At 56.8% G+C, this 25,284-nt stretch overlaps 1 protein-coding gene across 4 annotated transcripts in view; it reads left to right on the top strand.

Moving 5' to 3' along the window:
- The window catches only part of ARSG (arylsulfatase G), a 29,900-nt gene that overhangs the window by 2,904 nt on the left and 1,712 nt on the right, over window positions 1-25,284 (top strand). Inside the window, exons 2-10 of one of the 4 annotated variants that reach the window (XM_021537937.4) lie at window positions 5,759-6,454; window positions 6,754-6,941; window positions 7,727-7,774; window positions 7,853-7,964; window positions 8,213-8,350; window positions 10,903-11,093; window positions 11,702-11,782; window positions 15,127-15,235; window positions 20,455-20,575. In XM_021537937.4, the coding sequence (XP_021393612.3) occupies window positions 6,252-6,454; window positions 6,754-6,941; window positions 7,727-7,774; window positions 7,853-7,964; window positions 8,213-8,350; window positions 10,903-11,093; window positions 11,702-11,782; window positions 15,127-15,235; window positions 20,455-20,575 (1,191 nt within the window). In that variant the 5' untranslated portion in view covers window positions 5,759-6,251. Of the gene's footprint in view, window positions 1-5,758; window positions 6,455-6,753; window positions 6,942-7,726; window positions 7,775-7,852; window positions 7,965-8,209; window positions 8,351-10,902; window positions 11,094-11,701; window positions 11,783-15,126; window positions 15,236-20,454; window positions 20,576-25,284 lie in introns of those variants that run through there. The other 3 variants (XM_085556658.1, XM_085556657.1, XM_085556659.1) reach the window with 3 other exon arrangements.

The following is a 25,284-nucleotide window of genomic DNA, read 5'->3' as shown; positions in this document are numbered from 1 at the left end:
TCTCTGTCAGTTGCATTTTTGAGGGAAAAGTCTCCCTTGGCTGTATTGTTTTTTGGGAAATCATCTCCTTTACCTGGACTTTTAGAGAAAAACATGCTCTTTTGTTGCATTTTTAGGGAAAAACAACTCAGTTGCATTTTTTTAGGGAAAAACATGTCCCTTGGTTGAATTATAAGGGGAAAACATTTCCATTGGTTGGATTTCTAGGGAAAACCAACTCCTTTGTTGGATTTTTAAGGAAAAACATGTCCTTTATGTAGAGGATGCTTAAAAAGTAGGGATTTGTGAGTCAAGCAAAGCAGGAGAGACCATCTCATCACTTAAAATGATGGAGAGGGAGGAAGCAGGGTTTCAGTAATCCTAAAAATCACAGAACATCCTGAGCTGGAAGGGACCCACAGGAATCATTGAGTCCAACCCCAAAAATCCCCCACTGTCCTTGGGAGCATTGTGCAAACTCTCTTGGAGCTCTGGCAGCCTCAGCTCGCTGCTGCTACTGCATCCTGCTCCTGCTCTCCGTGTTCTGGGAGCAGAGGGATGCTGCCAGGAGGATTTGGAGTCTTGCACCGTCCCTTGTGACTTGTGGGCCACTAAGTTCTGCCTGCAGGGAACAGCAGAGGGGTCAGAGTGGGTGGGTGACCTCACCTCTCCTCGCCTGCCCTCCTGGGATCTGCCTCTGGGCTGGCCCAGGAGCCCACCGCAGTGTGCTGGGATAAAGTGGAGCCTGCTGATCCTGGTTCATACCCCTGGAAAAAGCAGCCAGGTTAAAATGTCCCTGCGCTGCAAGGGCTGCTGTGTTTGGTTTGGCCAGAGTTCCTTCTGCTGCTTTTCCTCTCCTTTGTCACAATGGGACTGCTGGTGGGGCAACACAACCAAGGGCAGCAGGCAGTTGGGGCAAAATTCTCCAGGTGGCCCAAAATGAGGCAGATTGTTCCTTTTGCTCGGGAACTTTGGGAAAGCTGCTGCTGGTTTCAATGCTGGCCCAGCAGCTGCTGCCTCCAACAAGTGCTGGTGCTCTCAGGGAGGTTTCAGCAGCTCTGGTCCTCACAGTTCCCTCCTGAACAAGCTGAAATCCTTCTGAAATCCGTCAGAAATCCATCAGAAATCTGGGTCTTCAGCCATGGGAGTGTGCCCTGTGTGTCCTTGAGAGCCTCCTATCTCCCTGTCCCACAGCAAAACCCCTTTCTCTGAGGGAGTCTTTGAGGTGGGGGTCCTTTACCCATGCCCTGCCTTTTAGGGGTACAGATGAAGGGTGGCCACCCTTTGTCTGTCCCTGCAGAGCCAATGTCCCGTTATACAAACTCTTCTTTGGGAATGGGTCACCCTCCCTGTGCTGAAATTCTTCCCCAGTAGCGACAGTGCAAGTGGTTGTGGGACAACAAAAGAGGTTTGTGCCTCCAGGGGAGAAATAAGAATGCAAATATCTTTGGCATGAAAAACCCAACGAGATTTGCTCCTTGGTATTTCTTGTCAGCACTTTGCATCTGTCTCTGCCTCACCTTCCCATTCCTTTCCTTTGGGCTTTCCAAGAGCAATAAGGCTTTGGGGAGCCAAGGGGGCTGCGGGGGCCCTGTGGGGGGACAGGGATGGTGGGTCTCCAACCCACAGCTTCCCAGCCCCACTGTAAAACCCTTTTTCCCCCATACTCTTTGCCCACTTTGGGGGAATTTCCCTGCTGCTTGGCTTGGCTGTGCCTCGCTGGGATGCTTTTCCCTGGCACATCCATCGTGGGTCTCGCCTCTCCATCATCCCGGGAGCTCCAGCAGCCCGGGAGCAGGGCTGGTGTTTGAGGGCTCTCTAATCCTCAGGGAAGCAGAGCAAGCCTCCTGTCTGTGGGCATCAATCAGCCCGGAGCTGGCTGGGAAGAGCAGGGGAGCGCGGGCCCCTGGACGGCTCAGGGACTTCCAGTTCATTTATTCTGCTGGGGTTTGCCCAGCCCTGCTCGGCATGTGAAATGTTTTCTCTGAAAGACCCAGCAGTGAGATGGGTGAAAAACATTCTCCTGTCCCAGGAGCTGGCAGAAATCCTGGTAAATCTGCAGAAGTATGTTTTTGTCGGTGCTGCTTGTTCTGTGAGGAGAACTAGTATAAACTATGCCAGTAGAAAACCTTTTTCCTGGAATGAAGTCCTGACTGTGTTCAGAGCATTGTCAGGACGGTTGTGCTGGGAATGGAGCTTTGCTGGTAAACATGTCAGCACTGGGGAGGCCGAGGGGGCAGACACAGAGCTCCTGCCCCTCTGCCCCATGGGCAGACCCCTCACCAGGCACCTGCTGCCCTTCTCTGCTCAAATCGAAATCTCTGGATCCTTCAACTGCAAAAAACCCATGGATTTCTTTTTCTGCCCCCTGGAAGCGTGTCTGCCCTGCCATCCATCCCCTCCAGGCTGTGGCTGGACATCCCCCACTGGGGTCAGCACCAAGAGCCTCACCATGGGGATATGTCCCCATCCCACGTCACTCAGCAGCTGTGGGGCCAACACAGCTGCTTGCCTGCCTCAGTTTCCCTGACCCCAGCTGGCACACGGGGTGACCCTGGGAGCGTCCTGGATAACAGCAGGTACCTAGTCCAGTTTGAATTTCTCATTCTTTGCTGTGTCCTTTTCTCCCTGCTCCTCGTGGCCAGGTGGGGATCCTGCTGGGACTTTCAGCAGGGCTGCTGGGTGGGTTTGGGCTGGAGATCAGAGCTGGGACCCCCGGGTGGGCTGTGAGCCCCAGGAGCTGGCAGGGGGAAGCTCAGCACAGCTGGGTGTGCTTCAAAGTGTGGCAGGTTTTTCTGGGCTCCAGCAACCGCTTTGCTCTCCAGGCAGGCGTGAAAATGTGAAAGAATGTGAAAAATGTGAAAATGATCATGCTGGCCCCAAGATTTGTAAACTTTCTGGTTAATGTGTAATAAATACATGACAGATACTGCCAGCACAGTGCGGGTGACCCCTCTGTGGTGGCACTGCCAGCGGTGACATCCCAAAGAGACATCGGGGCCAGCCCGGGGGAGTCCTGCTTGGAGAGGCTTTGGGGCTTTTCTAAACTGGTTTATCAGGTTTGGACTCCTGTGAGCGCCGTGCCTGCCTTGCAGAAGGCAGGTTATTTATTTGTTCAGGGCTCCCCTGGTCCAGGCTGCGTGCTGTGACGCCGCTGTGCCGTGTCCAGCTGAGGAGCACGCTGCTGGCCGCTCATCCCGGGATGCTGCGAGTGATTCCTGCCCGGTGCTCGCCCAGCTGGAGCCACCCGTGCAGTATTTCCTGCTTGGCACAGGGCGAGGTGCCTGGGCAATCTCTCCTGAGTCACTCTGATTTTTGCAAAAAGAGCTCCAAGTTGGTGGGTCAGCTCTGGGTGGGTCTGGCTGCAGCAAAGCTGGAGGGCAGCAGAGGTGCTGCAGTCCTGGGGATCCCAGGGGGCTCCCACCTCCTCCAGGGGGATGTGCACAGCCTGGACTCGCTGGGAATTGGAGCTGAAAAGGGTCAGAGAGGGCTCAGAGTGCAGAGGAGTTGATGCCAAGGGATGGCCTCACCCTCATGGATGTGGTCTGGATGTGGACATTCCACAGGCTGTGTTCCACCTCGCCTTCAAAAGGCCTCTGAACATCAGGGATCAAGAAGTTTTGTCTGATGCTAATGCATGAATTTGAGCCCTGGAAGACTTTCCCTGTAATTTAGGGAGGAGAGAGTGTCCTTTGAAAATTGTTTGGATTGTTTTTGTTAGCTGTGTCATCCTGGCATCCCTCCCCAGCCTAAATGGAAGGGACAGAGGCTTGTGGGTTGGGATGCTTTGAGGTGTGCTGAGTGTTTCTGTGAGGCTGCAGGTGCAGCTGGGGGTCCCTGGGGCACTGTGGGGTGCAGGGCAGCCCTCAGGAGCAGGACTGGGTCTGGGATGGTGCTGCTGGGGGGATGTTTGGAGAGGCTGGGATTTGCACAGAGACCAGCTCAGCCTGGGAGGGGCTGGCAGCTGCTGGATGCCAGCAGAGGTGCCAGAGGGCAGGATTAGGTGGTGTGTCTTCCAGAAAGCCTGAACACCACCTGCCTGAGGAGATCAGCTCAGCTTTTGATGCTTTGTTTTCCCCCAAACCCCAGGTCTAGCACAGGGTGATATCCTGCTGCACTGTGCAGAGTCCCAGACAGGGGGCTGGGAAGGGGCTGGGATGGGACTGGGATGGGGCTGGGATGGGGCTGGGATGGGGTTAGGATGGACTGGGATGGGGTTAGGATGGGGCTGGGATGGGGCTGGGATGGGCTGAGGTCTCCCTGACCATTGTGAAGTTGGTGGCTCAATTCTGTGCTGTCCTTGGCCCAGTTGGGCTCAGCCCCTGGGCAAGGGGTGTTGCACTCAAGCAGAGCTGCTCCTTTCAAATCCTCATCCATGAAGAAATCCAAGGAAATTGCAAAGGCATTTTTGTTTTTAAAGTTAAGGCAATTTAGCTGCCATCAAACGTCCAGAGACCTAATGTGGATTGCTGGAGCTGTGCGGATGCAGGAGGGTGCAGAACAGGACCTGAGCCCGTGGGCTTTGCTGGGGCAGGGTTGAGCAGCCTCTCCCACAGCTGAGCCCCCTCCCATGGCTCAGCCCCACCACCCACCACATCCCACCCCCATTAGCTGATGTACTGAGAGCCTCCAGGCTTCATAAATTAACACTCTGGGCTATGAATTATGAATGGAGCCACATCTCTGATCATTGCATTGCTCTGCTGACAGCCCAGGAGCTGCTGATCCAAGTGACAGCCCAAAGCTTTTAAAGATGTGAGCAGCAAAACCTGGCAATAATTTACTTTGCAAGCTGCAAACTGCTTGGCCTACAGATGGGGCTCATCCTATTCCCTCTCCTGCCTCCTCCTGTCCTGTTCTTCCCTTTTGTTTCCCAGTGTTGTCTTCTCTGCTCTCCCTCTCTGTGTTAATGGGAGTTGTCCTGCTTGGCTGTGTTGACCATCCCGTGGATCTGCATCCCTCATTCCTGCCCCAAGGTTGCTGGTGCTGGGGACAGCTGGGTCCTGGCCATCCCCAGCCCAGGCACAGATGCCCACAGCAGTGCAGAGCTCCTGGTGCAGGACCCAGCAGGATTTTGGCAGATCTCTGCAACTTCATCCCCCTTTGGCCATAACTTTGTGTTCAAGACATTGTATTCCACAGCTCCATCTGCTCCGTGGAGCTCTGCCACAGCTCCGTCTCTGCCATCACTCTTTGGAGGGTTTGTCCTTGAACCTTTCCATCTCTGGAGGCCAAACCCTGCCCTAGGCAGCTGGATGTGCTTAATGCTCACTGTTCCTGGGGGTTTTTGCCTTCTGTATGGATTCCTGCCTCCTACCTCTGGCGCAGCTCCCTGGGGCAGAGGGTTGTGCTCCCTGCTCTGGCAGCGGTGGGGCAGCGAGAGCAGAAATAAATTCAGACAACAAGATTCAGACACTTGTCAGTTGTCACAAACAAAAGCAGGGCCCTGTATGAACCCCTCGTGGGGCTGTGCCCCCTGCAGCACTCGGAGAAAGCCCTTGGCAAGCAGGAGGGAGCAGGGGATGGCAGGGGCAGGGGATGGCAGGAGCACATGGAACCATCCCAGCCTGAGCAGTGGGTGCAGGAAAGGGGCACTCTGAATTCCCAGTCCTTTCCAGCTGAACCAGTGTGAACCAGGCAGCAGAACAACTTCAAAGGCACAGCCCTGGTGTCTGGAGAAGCTGTTTGGTTTGCCCTGGTGTCTGGAGAAGCTGTTCTGGCCCGGGCTGGGGTGCAGGAGCACTCCTCACATCCTGACTATTTTGTTTCCCGTGCACAGGGGATGCTGTAACCAGGTGAAGGATGGACTGACAGAGCCCCAGCAGGCCCGAGGGGCTCAGCCTGCAGGGAAGGAGCCATTTTTGGACACAAACATCCCTCTGGCTGCGGCGAGGCAGAGGAGCTGCCGCGGACCGAACCCGCTCCTGCCGGGGAAAATCCCGCTTCGGTTTGGTGTCTAATTAGATATTTACCAGGAAGGAAGGAAAGATATAAATAGGGTGACAGTGACTTCAAAGGGTGTTTTTTGACTTCTAAGAATAACACCTTTGCTGGCGCCGATTTCAGGAATATCGGCTGTGCTGGGTGTGAAAGACGGAGGAGGTGTCGCAGCTCGGTCGGCAGCCAAGGGAGCAAACCCAGACCCCGGCCCCCGTCCGGCCCCACGGCACCGGCTGAGGAAGGGACGGAGCCCGTGGGAAGCTCAACTCCATCCCCAGGGATACAGGAGGGGCAGTTTGGGGCACACTGCCGGTGCTGCCGCGTGTGGCCCCATGGGGACCCCAGCCCCGTCCCCATGGGCAGTGCTGGTGCTCGCCCCGGTGCTGCTGGGACTCTGGGCTCCCTGTGTGGGGAGCAGGCAGCCCAACTTCATCGTCATCCTGGCCGATGACGTGGGCTGGGGGGATCTGGGCGCCAACTGGGCAGAGACGAAGGAGACCCCGCGTTTGGATCAGCTGGCTGCTGAAGGAACAAGGTAATGTCTGTCCCCCTTCCCTGCCCTCTGCATGCTGGATACTCTGTCCTGCAGCACAGGGGAATTCAGCCCTGCAGGATGGCAGGTGAGGGAATTTGGCTGGTGTGGGTTTGGGTGCATGAGGAGGGCAGCCAGAGCCTGGCGCTTTGGGGTGCAGGTCCATCTGTCCCTGCTGGAACCTTCATCTGCCACTCATCATCCCCAGAGCAAAAGGGAGAGTGTCCAGGGGAGCAGGGAGGGACAGGGCAGTGCCAGAGCCCGCGGGGTGTTGTGAGTTGGAGCCTCTTTTCATTTTGCAGGTTCGTGGATTTCCACTCGGCTGCCTCCACGTGCTCCCCGTCCCGCGCCTCGCTGCTGACGGGGCGCCTGGGGGTGCGCAGCGGGGTCACCCACAACTTCGCCATCTCCTCGCTCGGGGGCCTCCCCCTCAACGAGACCACCCTGGCCGAGGTGCTGCGGGAGGCTGGCTACAGCACGGGGGCTATAGGTAATGCCCAGGCTGCCAGGGGCAGCTGGGGAGGTGGCAGGGGGTGACAAAGGTGCCCGTGCAGAGGAGGTGCTTGGGTGAAATGCTGGCAGTAAAAGGGAAACCTAAAGGATCACGGGAGAGAGATTTCACACATCCCTCTTGGATTTTGCAACGCCAAGCTTAAAATCTTCCTTTTCAATGGTGCTGCTGGAAATCCAGACTTCTCCATTTAATCTCTCGTTGCTTTACCTCCCGAGGGATGTGCTGGCTGCTCCTTAGCAAACAGGGCTGGCTCTGCCGTCCTGCATCCCGCACCACGGGCGGTGCTGGTGGCTTTGGGCACCCCCCTGTCACTGTGGGTCCCCTCAGCCTGCACAAACCCTTTGCATCTGCAGCTCCTGCTGTTGTGCTGGCGGAAAATCCCTCTGTTTCTCCATTCCCCCCTAGTTTGTGCAGTTCTCCCTCTTGGATCGGTGCGTTCGGTGGGAGCAAGTGCATGCCGGAGGTCAGAGGATGAAGCTGGTTTAGGGAGGGGTTAGGAAGCTGTCTGCTCAGAACACAAACACATGAAAGAGCCTTTTAAGGCTGGAACCAGCGCTTTGCACAGGCATGAGATACCTTATGCATTTTTTCTGGGTTTTCTGCAAAAATAGACAGCATTCTGGAATGGCAGCCAGCACAAACAAGGAACCTTTCTTGTCGCTTGATTAAAGCCCCCAGCGCTGTGGGCACCTTGTGGGTGAGGGCTGCTGGTGGTCAGAGCTGTGTCACCTCTGAAATGATGTTCTGTGCCTTCCACGCAGGCAAGTGGCACCTGGGACACCACGGCCGCCATCACCCCAGCTCCCGCGGTAAGGGCTGTGCCAGGGGGACGGGCTGAGGGCCCTGTGGCCACCCCGACCCTGCTGACCCCCTGGCTTGCCTCTCAGGCTTTGACTACTACTTTGGGATCCCCTACAGCCACGACATGGGCTGCACGGACACCCCTGGCTACAACGTGCCGCCCTGCCCGCCCTGCCCGCGGCACAGCGCCGCTGCCAGGTATGGGGCACGGGGTTCCAGTGCTGGCACGGGGAGGTGGGTGTTGGCAGCCGTGTCCCCAGCCCTCGGCTGTGCTCACCTCCCCTCATGCTCTGTGTAGCCGGTTTCCCCCCATGTGGCATGTCCCAGTGCCACGGGGACATCGGTGCCTCTCCCTTTGTTCTCCCTCCCTGGCTTTCTGAGGCCAGGAGAGCAGCCAGGCTCTGTGCCTGCTCTGGTGACAAGCCTGGGGTGGCTCTGCCCAGCAGGGTGGCAAGGAAGGACTGCTACACAGAGGTTGCCCTGCCTCTCTTCGAGAACGTCACCATCGTCCAGCAGCCCGTGGAGCTGGGCAGCCTGGCCAGGCGCTACGCGGAGGAGGCAGAGCGCTTCATCCAGAGGGCCAGGTGAGGGCCACCCACTGTCCCCCGTCTGTCCCCTTAGCTGGGAGAGCTCCTGGGTCACTGCAGGGCTCCTTTGCATTGTGCTGGTGCAATGCCAGGGGAGATGGGTGTTGCCCCATGGTTCATATTTGGGGTGTCCATGGCTTGGCTTCCTGCTGGAGGAGGCGCTGAGGCTCTCCTGATGTCCTCTAAAAGGGCTGGGTGTTTTTAAAACCATCGTTTCTGAGGAAAGTCCAAGCCTTTGAGTGGGGCTGTGCCTCCTTCCTGGAGGGATTGTGCCTGGTGTCAAGGCTGGTGGGGATGGGAGGGAGGCAAAGCTGCCGTGGTCCATCCATCCCTGCATCCCTGCGGATGAGGTGGCAGTGGGGTGGTGGAGGTGCCTCCATGGGTGTGAAGTGCTGGCAGGGGCTGTCAGCAGGCGCTGAATGGTGCTCAGGGTGGGACCAGAACAGCACCCAGAGGTGTTTGAACTCGCCCTGCGTGTGAGATTGGATCCATTTTGAGGATAAAGCACTCTGAGATCGCTGGGCTTCAGGATCTGCCTCCCCCAGCCTCGCAGCACAGGAGGTGCCCGGGTGTGTTTGTCCCCGAGGAGCAAAGTGGCTCCTCGGAATGAGGCCCCGAGCCCTGCTGACGGGTTGTGTAATTTTAATCCCCATTATTGGCGGATTACGAGCTGTGACTTTGCAAAATGCCTCCCTGCAGAGTGAGGAGAGGAAGCGCTGCCGGGCAGCCCTGTCTGAGCGCATCCCCTGCCTGCTCCCCGGGATAACGCAGGCCCAGGGAAGGCGGGTCCCTGGGGTAAGGTTTGTGTAACAGAGGTGGATGAAGGGCTGGGCAGGGAGCAGCACATGGGGAAATGGCTCTTTATAAAACCGGGCGCTCTTTTGTTGCATAAAACCTGTAGTTTGTCCCTTTGTGTACCAAGGATTGGCCGTGGGTTTGGAATTGGGCTTGGCCACGTTTGGGATGCTGAGGATACCCAGGCTCTGGGCTGTGGGGCAGCAGCAACCCCTTCTCCTGCCAAACCCCCAGCCCTCCAGCTGCCAGTGTGCTCTGTGGCTGTGAAACCGAGTGTGTAAGCTCTGGGTTAATAGGAAAAACCTTTAAACTCCCAGAAGTGTTTTGGGGTTATCTGTGTTCATGGAGAACAGGATTAAGCAGGTGCCTGCCTTTTCTTCCCTTCCCTTTGATGGCTTATTCCAGTTTTCCCCTGCCTGACTCATTCATTACAGGGCAACAAAAGAACACCGGATTTGCCATCTCAGTGTTTTTTTAACCAGTCAAGGTTGAGCAATTTGTGACAGTGAGACGTGGCACTGCTCGAGCCCAAGCGAGCGTGAGAGCAAAAGTCAGGGACTGCTGTCTTCAGTTATTGATTAAACGTTGGCCTCATCTTCAGGACAATTCCGAGCTGTCCGTGCGGCAAATGAGAGGGATGTTCAGCTAAGCATCACAGCCACGAGCCGGGGGAAGCAGCTTTCCCTGCTCCAGGGGCTCTGGCATCCCATGGGAAGAGGCCTCACAGCAGTAGTTTGAAGGGGCACATGAGCTCTCCTGATCCCCACATCCTGCAGGGATGGGAGGGGGCCAAAAGGACACAGGGGAGATGGGTGTTTCCCTGTGGTTCGGATTTGGGGTGTCCACAGCTTGGTCTCCTTCTGGAGGAGGCACTGAGGCTCTTCTGGTGGCCTCCAAAAGGGTCGGGTGTTTTTAAAGCCACCGTTGCTGAGGCAAGTCCAAGCGGGGGTTTTTAGGAAGCTCTTTGCGGGGCTCCGGCGCCGTGGGGGATGCAGCAGCTCCGGGCAGGACGGGGTTCACTCATGTTCCACGCCAGGTGGGCGGCGGGCAGAGGAAGGAAGTGCCGACACGCACTCGGGAGCTTCCAGCAGGCAGCGATGGGGCGGCGGGACCGGGCGCGTGCGCCGGCCGGGACACGTCCCCGGGATCCGGCCCCTCCTCGCCGCTGGCCATCCACCCTTCCCCTCCGAGGTCCCTGAGGAAGAGCAGGCCTCGTTGGAGCAGATAAATATAGCTGCAAACAAGCAAACAGGACGTGTCCTGCGGTGTTGAGGAGCGCGCGGCGGCGGGCAGCGCGCGGCGGCGAACGCGCCCGGCCGTGCCCGCGCTGGCCTGGGTGGCCCGATGTGCCACATCCTCTGCCCACAGCATCACTTGCCAGGGAGGGGGACAAAGGGGCCAAATGGGCCCCTGAGAGAGGGGAGGGAGGTGTGTGGGTTCAGCAGCGTGGAGCATTTGGCTGCTGGAGATAGAGGAAGGGGCAAATCCACCCCAAACACGGGCACAGTTGACAACGGGGACAGCGGGGAGAGGTTTAAGCAGGAGCAGGGCAGAAGTGGCTTGGCTCAGCCAAAGTTCCTCTCTGTAAGGAGAGGGGTGCCTGGAGCTGGGTGATGTAGGTGGGGTGTTTTTCCCCCAAGGAGTGGAAGGGCCACTGGCTTGTGTCTGCAGGCTCAGCAATGCCACCACCGCAATGACCTCCTGCCACTGCCTTCCCCTGGAGGCTGAACACTCTCCCTCTGTCCCCTGTGCAGTGACAGTGAACGTCCCTTCTTCCTCTACGTGGCCCTGGCCCACATGCACGTCCCGCTGGTCCCCCCGCTGCCCCCCACTCCGGGCAGGGGCATCTACGGAGCCTCCCTGGCAGAGATGGACGCGCTGGTGGGACGGATAAAGGAGGTGGCTGACAGCCTCGGGAAGGGCAGCACGCTCCTGTGGTTCACAGGTACTGCAGGAAAACGGGCTGGGCTGGCACTGGGGACTGCACCTGGAGTGGGGACAGGACCTGTGTTTGTCCCCTGCCCTCTGTGTCCCTGCCCTTGGTGTCCCTGCCCTCAATGCCCATTGCTCTGTGGGTGGGGAGTGGTCCCAGCGTGGGGAAGGGGGTCCCGGGCTGCTGTGGCCACTCAGCCGGGTGGTGCCCACCCTGCCAAGCCCCTCCGGCTGCGGGGCTGAAGTGGTGGGGCCGTGACTAATTAAAGCACAAATCCTCGTTCGTTAAGAAGCCCAAATCCGCTCTCTGTGGCCGAGCAGCCTCCCTAATGAGGATGTCGTGCTCCTGATGACAGGAACCGCTCGGCCGCTCATTAACACCCAAAGCTGGTGGTGCCCGTGCCCCCCCTGCCCTGACCTGGCTGCACTCCAGCCCCTGCAAACAAACTGCTAAAAACCAAAATCCATCAACCAGCTGCTCTTGCTAGTGTGGAGAGGCATCACAGGGGTGGCAAAGAGGGATGGAAGGGTCACTTGTCCTTGTGTCCCCCCCCACCCGCACTGTGGCGGCGTCCCCTGTGGTCCTGGTGTCTCTGATGGGGACATTTCTTTCTCTTGCAGGTGACAATGGCCCCTGGGCACAGAAGTGTGAGCTGGCAGGACGCCTAGGGCCATTCGTGGGTGCCTGGCAGAGGCAGCGAGGTAACCTGGCAGCGTGGGGGGGTCCCAGTCCCCGGGGACACGGCAGGGGATGCCCCACAAAGCCCTCACTGCCCACCGAGGGGGCACGGGCAGCATTCCACCCACCCCAGCCTTTCCCTGCCTGCTGCCCTGGGCTTGAACACACCCCAGCGCTATTTTTTTACTTTCAAAAAAATCAAATTCTCCCAAAATTGCTGCGGGGGTGGGCTGGGGTCCCCATTACCCCGGAGTTTGGGGTGAGTGTGCTGGTTTGGAGATGGGATGTCGCTCTCTGCCCCATCAGGCTCTCACATCCCCCAGCCCCATCCCACCCCGAGCAGAGCACCCACCACCCTCCCCGCACCTCGGGACACTGCTTTTCTTTCTCTCCACCGTTTCGCTGGGTTTTTGTTTTGTTTTCTTTCCTCTTTTTCCGGCCAAGCCATCTGCTTGGTGGGTTTCCTTCGGCCGAAACATCCATGAGTCAGGCATTTCCCACTGCTGCTTGTGTTCCGCGGTGTTAGCGTGCCAGGCTGGGCTCCCCTGCCCGGGGTCAGCATGGGGCTCATCCTCGGCTCCTGACACCCCGAACACGGCACCGTGGGCAAACAGCGCTGCCTGTGTCCCCTTCCCAGAGCCCTTCCTTCTCCCGGCCCCGGGAGGGAATCGTAACCTTAATTTTCTAGTAAACAAACCCCGCTGGCGGCCCCGGGTTGTTGCTCTTGAGCAACCCACGGTCACAAGCCGGAGCAGCTGGTACAGAAACTGCGGAGTTCGGGAACAGGGCGAGCAAAACACGGCCCCTTCCCAGCCCGGGATTGTTCCCGGGCACGGAAAAGCCCCGAGCAGTGGGAGGGCAGGGGAAGACAGGCTGCTGCCGGCTCTATTTCTGTGTGTTTTCATGCGTTTCCACATGTTTCTATATGTCCCTATGTGTCCCTATATGTTTCTATGTTCCTATACATTCCTGTATGTTCCTACATATTTCTATATATTTCTAACATGCTTCTATATGTCTCTAACATGTTTCTATGTTTCTGTTTCTATGTGTTTCTAACATGTTTCCATCTCTAACATGTTTCTATGTTTCTGTTTCCATGTGTTTCTAACATGTTTCCATCTCTAACATGTTTCTATGTTTGTTTCCATGTGTTTCTAACATGTTTCCATCTCTAACATGTTTCTATGTTTCTGTTTCCATATGTTCCTAACATGTTTCTGTGTTTCTGTTTCTATATGTTTCTAACATGTTTCTATATAAATGTTACATATGTTATATATATATATGTTATATATATACATAAAGTGTTATATATATATATGTTTCTATTTCTGTAACTTTCAACAAGTTTTTATGTTTTCAGCACAATTCTGTATGTTTCCAGCATGTTTCTGCAGGTTTCTACATGTTTCTATACATTTCCAACACGTTTCTGCATGTTTCTACGTTTCTGCATGTTTCTATAGGTTCCTTGTAGCTCCATCTTTTGTTTTAGGGTGCAGCCCTAAATTCCAGGGATGTTTTCCACTGATTTCAGGCGATCACTGGAGCTGGGAGAGAGCAGCATATTTATGTGTGCTGCCCTTTCCTCTGTGCTTCCCAAGGTCCCCAAAAACTCATCTCCCACCTTGGGGTCAAAAGTCCAGCAAGGGGGGGACGCTGGGAGAGAGGAAAACATTTTGGGGATGTGATGCTGGGCATGTTTTGAGGCAGGTTGGGGAAGTTCCAGAGCTGGTGTCCCTGTGCTGAGGACCTGCTGTGTGTGTGGTGGGACCAAGGTTTTCATCCCGCCACGGGAATGCACAGTTCAGCTTTCCTGGAAAGCCTGGAAAGTCCCCACAGCATCAGGGCTGCATCATCCCCACTCTGGAGAAAATTCCCTGGTTGGGTTTGGGTGTTTCAGCCCTGTTTACTTCCCAAAGTGTTAATGTGACCTCATTCCCAGGCTGCTCTGACCTCAGCAGCCAGAGGTGCTGGGGTGGCTTGGTCAGGAAATATCCGTCTGATGTCCTTCCAGAGCCCCCTGACCATGCATGGAAAAACCCTGCAAATGCGTCCAGGAGGATGAGTGCTTTAATATATGTGTGCAGAGATGGGGATTGATATTAATTGCTGTAATTGCTGTGGTTTCCTGGGGTGTCTGGGGCAAACGCCAAAACTTTGGCTGGGGAATGGGAGAGACGGGATGTGCTCAGTCCGTGCCAGGTCAGAAGCCTTTCCCCTGGGCTAGTCCTGGTGGCACCTGTGCCATTCGTGTCCCTGCGGGCACAGCAGCATGGTCTGGGGGCATGGACAGCCGGTGGCACGGGCAGGAGGGCTGGGCACAGCCCAGGGGCTCTCTTGGGCAGACAGGAGGGCTGGGCACAGCCCAGGGGATCTTTTGGGCAGACAGGAGGGCTGGGCACAGCCCAGATGCTCTTTTGGGCGGGCAGGAGGGCTGGGCACAGCCCAGATGCTCTCTTGGGCAGACAGGAGGGCTGGGCACAGCCCAGGGGCTCTTTTGGGCGGGCAGGAGGGCTGGGCACAGCCCAGGGGCTCTCTTGGCTGTGCCCGGAGGAAATGGCTCGGGGCGAGCGCCGTTGCCATGCTCACGCTGAAAGGCAGTGCACAAAGGCTGCTCCTGGGAAGTTTGCTGTGAATTGGGTTGGGATTTTCTCTTTGCCCCATTCCCAACCCTTCCCCCTCCAGCTGCCTGGGGCCCTTTGGGCTGCAGCCAAGGCAGAGGCTCTCCAACCCTTCCCTTCCAGCCTTTTTGATGCTTGGTGCTCCCATTTTGGGGCTCGGCACCCCAGTTTTGGTGCTCAGCACCCCAGGCCCACTGCTCAGCCCTCCAGGTGGAGGAAGGGACTGGGCAAGATTCCCTGTGCATCTCAAATCCAAGGGCAGAGCAGGGTGCTCTGGGTGCTGCCAGGGAAAGGATGGATCAGGTTCATTAACTGGCAGGAGGGTTATTAGCAGGAAGGTATTTTTAATGAGGCAGGTTTCCAGCAGCCAAGGCGGGGTGGGGGCTGTTGGTGCTGAGCCCTGCAGGGGACAGAAGCCCCTGGAATGAATTCCTACATTTCCTGCCTGTTCCATTCTCTCACCTGGCATCAAAAGGGGATGGAAATGCAACTGCTCTGGCAGTTGCTGCATTTCTCATCACTCACTGGAGCAGGGAAACACAAATCAGTGCCCAGCTGAGACCCTTTCTTTTCCCTTTCCCTTTGAACAACTCCTGTAGTCCTTCTCCCTTCCCTGGCCCAGTGAAACCATCCTCCTTTGGGATAATTTACACCATCTCTGCCTCTGAGCAGTTCCTGTCCCAGGGACTCAGGAGGTTTTCCAGCACCAGCAGGATGCTGAGCAGTGCCCTGTTCTGCAGGTGGGAGCTCAGCAAAGCAAACAACCTGGGAAGGAGGGCACAGGGTGCCAGCCCTGGTGTACTGGCCTGGCCGTGTCCCTGCCAGGAGGACGAGCCACGCTCTGCTCAGGTAAGAGCCCCTCGGGGAGCGGGGTGGCCCCATTTGGAAGGACCCCCCATCCCCACGCTGCCAGGTCATCACCTGGATTTTGGCAGCAGCAGCTGCCTGCTCTGGTTCTCCCCTGCCTTGTGCCAGGCTGTACTTTTGTCCTCTCCCAAGACTTCAATGCTTCAGCTGAGAGGAGCTGAAAGGGCTTTTTGTGAGGCTGGCGGGTTGGCGCTCGCAGCCACCGGGCTTCGTGTGCTCCTGGCCGCGGCGGCCAAGGGCCTCCCGATAATTAAAAGATGACGATGTTCTCTCTCCCCAGCGAGGAGCAGGCTCAGGCCTTGCGGTCTGTGAATGGCTTTATGTGGAGGAGGTGCGGTTGTGAGGAGAGGAGGCGCTGGCAAGCCCTGCAGGATGCCCCCGCGCCTCTCCTGGCCGGGCAGCAGCACGGGGGTCTGCGCTGCCCCTCTGCCTGCAGCATGTGCAGCCCTTCATGTGCAGCTGCACCTCTCCTTACAGCCCTCCTGGCAGCAGGAGTGGGGCACGGCCTGGGGCAGAGTGGGGGGGATGTCCCCGTTCCTCCCTGATGGATCCCCACGGTGCTGGGGTCAGGCTCTGGGGTTTGGGGTTCCTGGCCATTGGGATGTTCTGTACCCTTTCATCCCTGATGGATCCCCATCATGCTTGGGTCAGCCTGGGAGGGCTGGGGGATTGTTGGATGTTGGGATGTCCTGTCCCTGTTCATCCCTGATGGATCCCCACGGTGCTGGGGGGTTTGGGGTTCCTGGGCATTGGGATGTCCTGTACCTGTTCATCCCTGATGGATCCCCACAGTACTGGGGTCAGGCTGGGGGGGCTGGGGGATTGTTGGATGTTGGGATGTCCTGTCCCTGTTCATCCCTGATGGATCCCCATCATGCTGGGGGGTTTGGGGTTCCTGGGCATTAGGATGCCCTGTCCCTTTTCACCCCTGCTGGATCCCCACGGTACTGGGGTCAGGCTGGGGGGACTGGGGGATTGTTGGATGTTGGGATGTGCTGTCCCTGTTCATCCCTGATGGATCCCCACTGTGCTGGGGGGTTTGGGGTTCCTGGGCATTGGGATGTCCTGTCCCCGTTCATCCCTGATGGATCCCCATCATACTGGGGTCAGGCTGAGGGGGCTGGGGGATTGTTGGATGTTGGGATGTGCTGTCCCCTTTCTTCCCTGATGGATCCCCACGGTGCTGGGGTTTAGGCTGGGGGTGCTGGGGAGGTTGTGGGATGTTGGGATATCCTGTCCCCTTTCACCCTGCTGGATCCCCACAGTGCTGAGGTGAGGCTGGAAGGGCTGGGGGGTTCCTGGGCATTGGGATGTCCTATCCCCTTTCACCCTGATAAATCCCCATAGTGCTGGGGTCAGGCTGGGGGTTTTGGGTTTCCTGGCCATTGGGATGCCCTGTTCTCTTTCATCCTTGAGCCACACAGGGTGGTGGGGCTAAGGGGTTGCTGGGTGTTGGGAAAGAGCGTCCAGCTGCTGGAAGCAGGTCCTGACTGGCGGGCCCTGGGGCAGTGCTGGGTGTTTCTAAGGTCCTGAGATAAGCTGGAGACACTCACTCGTTCCACAGCCTGAGGGCAGCTCTGGCAGCTGCGTTTTTGCAGGCTAGGGAAGGTTTGAGCCATAAGCTGAGTCACTGGTGTCTGGTGGAGGGGATGAGGAGCACGTAGCACCACAGCCCGAGGGGATGGCAGCTCTTCCCCATGGCCCACGGACCTGGGCCATGGGGCAGAGCTGCCAGCCCCTCGGGCTGTGAAGGATCTCATCCCCCTGTCCCTGCCTCCAAGCCCAAGAATTCTGATTATCTCCTCAAAGACTTTATCTCCTGCATTTCCCAGCTCCAGTCTGGCAGGTTGGACAGCTGGAAATCTGGAAATCCAGCTTGGAAAGTGGCTCTGTAGCTCCCCAGCAGTCACATTCAGCTGGTGTCCCCCCACCTCCAGCAGAGCCTGGCACTGCCATGGGGCCATGCCCAGCTGGGCAGGGTGATGCTCTGGCACCAGGAAGGGGCATCTCCTCTTTGGGAGGCAGCACAGAAACAAGCCTGGGGGGTGTGAGAGATGGTCACCCTCAGGAGAGTGTCACCAGCATGGACAGGGGATGTGGAGGGACACAGAGGGACATGGAGGTGCTCACAGGGCAGGTGGCTTTTCTCTGTGCCTCAGGACAGCCCCCAAAGAGCAGCACCTGCAACAGAGAGACTGAAACCCCCCCAGCTGATAGGGGAGACCAAGAAGCTGGGGAGGTGTTGGAATCTGTGATATTTAAATGATCCTGAGACTGTAAAAAGTCTCTGTCTGTCAGCCCCGCTGCCAAAGCAGAAGCCAGAATTGGTCTGTGCTGGTTTCCAGGTTGTTTATTCTGTTTATCTCTCACATGTTCTGCTGCCCTGCCCAGCTCTGTCCTGCAGGGCAGCGTGTGGGGCTCTGCCCTCAGTGGGATGTGACAAACATTAAATACCAGAAACTCCCTGGGCTGCATTTACAAGAACGTGCCAATATCTGTCACCTACGTTGGACAGTGTGTCCCCAGCCTGAACCAACAGAAAAATGCCAACACCGCAGTGAGACATGGAGGGCATGAAGGAGGAGAAAAAGGACAAGGCACACCCAATTTCCTCCAGCTTGTCCCCTTTGAACCCCTCATCTAGAATCCTGAAATTTTACTTTTGCACCCGTGCCACACTTAATTATTACTGATATCAAACACTCAGAGCTGGTAATTCATGCTGTAAGATTGAAAACTCTTTTCCATGGCCAGAGATCACAGCCAGTGTCTCTGGGGGCTCTGTCCAGGGGGTTCCTGACCCCTGCCAGGGTCCCAGGGCAGCCAGAGGGAAGCCCTGGGTTCCCACAGGGAGGGAGTGAAGTCTGTGTGCAGGAGGGGCTGGGGGCACTCAGCCAGGGCAGGGCAGGGCCTGACCCATGTGCAGGGATCTCCTCTGGACGGGGTTTTGGGAACACCTGGCTGGGCACAGGAGCCTGTGGCTGGGTGTGCTGCCTGCCCAGGGAGCGCAGGGTGAGCCGGGGTGAGCGTGCCCGCGGGCCAGGGAGCTGCAGCCAGCACAGAAACGCTGATGCCTCGCCACGGACCAGCACCTGCACGCTGGGCCCTGCACAAAACTGCCTCGTCTGCTTTTCTTAATTAGCTTTAATTGTCAGAGCCACCCACTGTGCTCCTGCCCTTCCCTGCCCCAGCCTGAAGTAGGGCACGGAAGAAGTAGGTCAGGAGGGTGGTGAAGGAAGACATGGCACCATCCTGGCTGTGCTGGCAGCGTGGGGCCGGGCAGGCTGGCAGAGCTGGTGGGGCATGGGCAGATGTGGTGGGGCGTGGGCAGGGCTGCCTGCAGCCAGGCAGGGCAGTGTCTGTGCCACACGGTGCCCAGGAGCTCAGCACCACGGCAGGGCAGCGCTCCCTGCCCGGGGCCCAGGGTGCCCACTGCCCCACGGGCAGGAGCTGCTGTCCCTGGGCACTGCCAGGCCCTTTCCCTGCTGTTCAGGTGGCAGCAGGACGCTGGAGTGGCTTTATGTGTTGAATCCCTCTTGGCCAGGGCAGGGTTGGCAGTGTGGCTTGCTCTTTCCCTCAAGCACGGATGCCAGGATGTGCCCACCGGTGCCTTTGCTTTGATGCCAACTTTGACCAAAATCCTGTTTTCCATGGGTTACTCCTGCCCATGGCTGGGGAAATCTTCAGCCACCTCTGCCCTCAACCATGTTGTTCTCCCAGCCCAGTGCTGCTTTCCAGAGGTGCCATGCCCTGGGGCTGGGCAGCCTGGGACCATCCACCTGCACTGAGCTGGGAGCTGGCTCCTGGGGCGCTGGGCACCCGTGGCACCAGGGGCAGGCTGCCCAGGTGAGCTGCTCTTCTGGGGGTCCTGCTCTGCCCCCAGCAAGGTGCCTGCAGGGGTTGCAGTGGAGAGCCAGGACTTTTTGGGCGCCTCCCGGCTCACAGCAGTGTTTGTTGTTATTTGTGCTCTCTGTCTCTTAGCAGCTAAATGAAAACTCCTTCAGTGGGAGAACGGGGGCTGGTAAGCCCAGGGCTCTTTCCTCTCTCTGCCCACACAGCTGCCACCCTGCTCGGGGCAGGGGCAGGTCCATGGTGGTGGCAGGACCGTGGTGGTGACAGAACCGTGGTGGTGGCAGGACCATGGTGGTGGCAGGACTGTGGTGACACAGTCTCAGAGCCAGGACCAGGGCAGCACCCTGGTGACCCCAATTCCTGGTGCTTTTGCCTCCTGTTCCAATTTCCAAGCCCCCCGAGCTGCTGGCACAGGGGTTTTGTAGGCAGAGGGGTGTGGGTTGAGTCCTGGCAGCAGTGCCAGCTGTCAGCTCCTGTGCCACAGCCTGGTCCCCCAGGGCAGAGCTGTGACGTGTCACTTGGCCACTGTCCCTTGGACACCCTGCTGCAGGTGGTTCCTTTGAGAGGTCTGGGGTCACCTTGTGGCTGCATCTGTGAGGGAGGGATGCTGTTGGTGGCACTGGGGGGACAGAACCTTGTGCCCCACAGGATGTGGAGGGTGAGGATTCTGGACCCCTCAGGGACACATGGTGAGAAGAGGGGGAGCCTGTGCCCAGGCTGTGAAGAGCTGGGTGATCCCCATCCCACCCCATCTGCAGCTCCTTCACACCAAGGCAGTGCCAGGTGGGGACAGTCAGGTCCCAGGGCACAGGCAGCAGGTGACAAAGCAGGGACTGTCCCTCTCTGCATCCCCAGGGAGCCAGAGGGACTTTGGTCACCTGGCCCTTCCCCAGGTCCCTCTGCTCTGGGGAGGCTGAGGTGAGTCCCGGGTGCTCTGTTGTGGCTGAGGCCAGGCACAGGCTGGGGCTGGCACTGGGGAGGCTGGTGGGGCTCTCCTGTTCCATCCTGGCAGCTCGTGCTGTGCCCTGAAACAGCCACTCCACATTTCCTGGGGAGCCAGGAGCTGCTGGCACTGGCCTGAAAACCCCTGTGCTGGCATTTCTGCAGAGGGTGACTGACCTGCCCAGGGCTTCAGTGCCCTGCTCTCCCTGCCCAGGGAGAGGCACAGCCTGACTGAATCCCAGCTGCTGGCTGGGGGTGGCAGGGGTGTGAAGCCAGGGCCAGAGCTGGGTTCAGCCTTTTCAGCTGTTGGGAGCTCCCTTGGGAGGGATGTGGAGCACAGGTGATGTTGGAGAGACCCTCCAGGGATCCTCCCTCCTCGCTCTGATGACTGTCCCCTCCTTCCCCAGCATCCTGGACATCTTCCCCACGCTGGTGGCTCTGGCTGGGGCAGCCCTGCCCCCAAACAGGCGCTTTGATGGCTTGGATGTGTCCCCAGTTCTCTTTGGCTGGTCGGATGTGGGGCACAAGGTAAGGCAGAGCCACCCCTGGTGCCACCCCCTTGTGAGAGCAGTGCCTGAGCTGAGCAGGTAAGTGGCTGTCTTGCTTTGAAAAGCCAGGTGTCTGCTAAGGCAGGCAGGAGCCTTCCTTGCAATGGAAAATGCAAACCCCTTCCCTCCAAATTATTCTAATTTTGAAATTAAGGGGCTCTCAGGCTAAGATATGGGAGTAGAAATAACAGTTCTGTACTAGGAAAATTAAAAATACAAATGCAATGGTACAAATAAAAGAAAACAAACCAGTGCCAGAGTCAGAGCAGCCCTGTCCCCAGTGTGTCAGGGAGGTGGCTCAGCCCCATCCCAGGGGGGCTCAGCCCTCCTGCAGTGCCAGCTGTGCTTCTGCTGGAGCAGGATCCTGCACAAGGGGGGAGTTTTCCTTGGAGCTCCAGGGCTGGGGGAGATGGGCCTGGGCTCCTCTGGGAATGCAGGGGGAAGGAAGCTGCTCCTCTGGGAATGCAGGGGGAAGGAAGCTGCTCCTCTGGGAATGCAGGGGAAGGAAGCTGCTCCTCTGGGAATGCAGGGGGAAGGAAGCTGCTCCTCTGGGAATGCAGGGGGAAGGAAGCTGCTCCTCTGGGAATGCAGGGGCAAAGGCTGCTGTGCTGTTCCCAGGTCAGATTGTATCCAGGTAGGAATTTTTGGCTCCTCCCCTGGGCAGAACATCTCCCCATGGATGATGGAATTTTCTCATGCAGTGAGAGTCAATGGCTCAAAAGGGCTTTGGGTTAACGAAGATTGGTTTGTGCTTTGTTCACCAAGCTGGGATCAAGGGTGGAAGTGCCTGTTCCTGCAGCCTGGCCCGTTCCTGTGTGCCTCAGAGCTGGGTCTGTGATCCCAGGGACAGCAGCCCAGGCTTGTGGCAGCCTGCAGCGCCCAGCACAGCACCTTTGGATCCCAAAGGATCCATCAGTGTGGGGAGGGGCAGCTCCCAGGGCTTCAAACCTGGCTGTGCCCATTTATTTATTGCACCAGATCAAGACACAGCCAACCCCTCCTTCCCCCAGCTCCAGGGTGACAACGTTCCATGGGGACAGCCCACCCCAGGTCCCACAGCTCTGTCCAAGCTGGCAGCTCCTTTCACCCCAAAAATTACAATTTGCAGGACAAGCAGGATGGCCACACATTTGTCTCGGAGTTGCACGAGATTTATGTGGAACCAACCAAAAAAAAAAAAAAAAAAAAAAAAAAAAAAAGAAAATTGGCTTTAGTAGCAGTCCCGTGGATAAATCCTGATTTTGCTTTTAAAGTACACCCTCCTGCAAGCATCGTGAGCCAGCTCCCAGCGGGATCTTGGATTTGCTTTCGGTGTCCATCAGGGGTTTGGTATTTGCTTTGTATTTATGGAACCCTCTGCTGAACTGGGAGATGGAGCAGGGAAGGGGATGGGATGTGGCCAGCACACTCTGCTCTGCTCTGCCCTGCTCTGCTGCTCGGGATTAACCCTGCTCTGCACGGGCAGTGCTGGGAGCAGGGCACTGGGAGCTGCTGGGAGCAATGGTTTGCTGGGAATGAGGCTTTCCTGGGAATTAAGTTTTCCTGGGAATTAAGTTTTCCTGGGAGCAATGGTTTGCTGGGAATGATGGTTTTCCTGGGAGCAACAATTTGCTGGGAATGAGGCTTTCCTGGGAATTAAGTTTTCCTGGGAGCAACAATTTGCTGGGAATGAGGCTTTCCTGGGAATGAAGCTTCCCTGGGAGTAATGGTTTGCTAGGAATGATGGTTTTCCTGGGAGCAATGGTTTGCTGGGAATGATGGTTTGCTGGGAGCAATGGTTTTTTGGGAATGATGGTTTGCTGGGAGCGATGATTTGCTGGGAGCAATGGTTTACTGATAGTGGTGGTTTTTTGGGAATGATGGTTTGCTGATAGTGGTGTTATTTTTGGGAATGATTGTTTGCTGGGAGCAATGGTTTGCTGGGAGCGATGATTTGCTGGGAGCAATGGTTTGCTGATAGTGGTGGTTTTTTGGGAATGATGGTTTGCTGGGAGCAATGGTTTACTGATAGTGGTGTTTTTTTGGGAATGATGGTTTGCTGGGAGCAATGGTTTACTGATAGTGGTGTTTTTTTGGGAATGATGGTTTGCTGGGAGCAATGGTTTTTTGGGAATGATGGTTTGCTGGGAGCGATGATTTGCTGGGAGCAATGGTTTACTGATAGTGGTGGTTTTTTGGGAATGATGGCTTGCTGATAGTGGTGTTTTTTTGGGAATGAAGTTTTCCTGGGAGCAGTGGTTTGCTGGGTGTCAGGGTGCAGCCATTCCTGTGTGGGATTCCCCCAGGGGCTGGGATCACCCTGCCATGGGATGGGGCCCCACAGCCCCGTGGGGAGCAGCCGTGTCCCCACTCCCTCCCCTCCTGGGGCTGGCCTCGCCTGCCAGCGCCCGGCAGTGACCCCGTGCAGGAGTTCCCTTGACACAAATCCTCCTGACAGCAGCTCCTGTGCTCACTCCAATGCCCAATTTCCACACTTTCCTAATTGGGGTGGCTGGAGCTCCCAGTGGGGGCTGTCCCAGTGGCCCAGCCTGCACCGGGCACTGGCACGGCCGAGGACAGGGCTGGGGTGACACCAAGGTCCTGCTGTTGGCAGGAAAAATAAACCACAGCCTCCAAGGAGCAGTAAATCCCTCTGTCCATCAGCTCACGTGAATAGCCCAGAGCACCAAGTTCGAGCCATGAATTTTCAGGAGAGAAAAGGCTTTCCACACGCACCTCCCCCACCCTCATCTTCTCTATTTTTTATTTATTAAAATAATAGCCATGGATTAATGGAAGAGTTCCAGATCTGGGAATGTTTCTTGAATCAAAACAATTAAGAAAATTAACAATGAACAAAACTCCTTAATTGTGCAGTAAATTATAACTGATTTTCTAAATGTGGGGTTTTAAGAGGTTTAGGAATGTGTTTGTTTGTAGGAGGGGAGGTTTGAATGCCCTTGGCAGCATCCCAGCTGTGCTGTTAAAGGTGTAGGCAAAGCTTTAAGGCTGGAGACAGATTAATTGGTTCAGTTCCTGGTCCCTTGGCTTCAGAGGGCCTTGAATATTTGCTGATTCCTGCTTCGGAGCCCTTTTATCCTGCCCAAGGAGTGTCAGCAGAAGGGCACTCTGCAGCAGAGCTTCCTCCTCGCACCAGCCTCACACTGCACCACCTCTTCCACTTTACACCCTTATTATTTTTCTCCAAAACCACAAAGATCCAACCAAATTACAAAAGGTGTTTTTTTTTTTTTTATCAAATAATTTACCTTACACTGGAGAGCAGTAAAAGAAAGTGAGAACATATGGAAATTACCCCTACCCTGAATCCTGGCATTTTTGGATGAGGTTCCAACCAATCCCATGAGATAGTGGCTACATCCAGACCAGGCAGCATGGGATGGACACCTCTGGATGTCTGGGATCCCTGGAATGCTCTGCCAGGCAGTGTGGGATGGATATCTCGGGGTGGCTGGAACTCTCTGTGCCAGAAGTGTGGATGGACATCTTGGGGTGCCCAGGGTGCCTGGAATGCTCTGCCAGGTAGTGTGGATGACATCTTGAGGTGCCTGGAATTCTCTGTGCCAGGCACTGTGGATGGACATCTTGGGGCACCCATTGATGCTCCATTCTGGACAAAGTGGGATGGACATCTCAGGGTGCCTGAAATTCTCTGTTCCAGGCAGTGTGGATGGACATTTTGGGGAGCCTGGAATGCTCTGTTCCAGGCAGTGTGGATGGACATTTTGGGGAGCCTGGAATGCTCTGTGCCAGGCACTGTGGATGGACATCTCGGGGTGCCTGGAATTCTTTGTGCCAGGCAGTGTGGGATGGACATCTCAGGGTGCCTGGAATTCTCTGTGCCAGGCAGTGTGGATGGACATTTTGGGGAGCCTGGAATGCTCTGCCAGGCACTGTGGATGGACATCTCAGGGTGCCCAGGGTGCCGGGAAAGCTCCTGAGGGGCAGGGCTCTGTGCCGGGCACCTGCTCAGGCACTGCTGCACTCATCAGCTGTGAGTGCTGTTACTAAACTTGGCACTGCAGCTGCCTACAACTCCAGCAGATGTTTCTAATTTTTAGCACAGTGGAAATTTCTTGAATCACTTTTAAACTCAGATCCCAGGGAGGAAACCTCAAGTGACTCATCCCCCAGTGAAGGCACTGGCTCCGCGGCAGATGTTATCGGAGAGAGGAGCTGCTGGAGTGTCCAGCTCACTTGTCTCCTCACTCCCCAGTGCCAGAGCAGCCATCCTGTGTGGATCAAGTGTCCTAAATACCAAAAGGGAGAGACTGGACCCGCCCTCCCCTCCTTGCCTCGCTGCTCACCCCGTTCCCTGGCTGTTGTCAGGGAAGGGAGCCCTCGCACCGCGGGGTGAGTCAGAGCACGGGGGGATGTGGGAGCGATGTTCCAGCTCCTCACCTTCTCCTCTGCTCGCATGAGCTCAGCCCCAGCTCGTGGCTGCCTGCTGGCTCCAGCCTGGGGCTCGGCTCCCTTGGATGTCCCCAGTGCTGGCTGAGCTGTGAGCACCCAGGGAGGTGCTGGGTGACACAGAGCACCTGAGACCACCCTGGTTCCCAAATATTACTCAGGCATTTAGTGATAGGACAAGGGGGAATGGCTTCAGAGTAAAAATGGGAGATTTAGATTGGATGTTAGGAAGAAATTCTTAATTTTAAGGGTGGCAAGGCCCTGGCACACATTATCCCA

The sequence above is a fragment of the Lonchura striata genome, chromosome 18, assembly GCF_050655825.1.
Source record: "Lonchura striata isolate lonStrDom1 chromosome 18, ASM5065582v1, whole genome shotgun sequence".
NCBI classification, from domain to species: Eukaryota; Metazoa; Chordata; class Aves; order Passeriformes; family Estrildidae; genus Lonchura; species Lonchura striata.
Note: the sequence above shows the minus strand (reverse complement) of the source record. Positions and strands in the feature narration are given on the sequence as shown.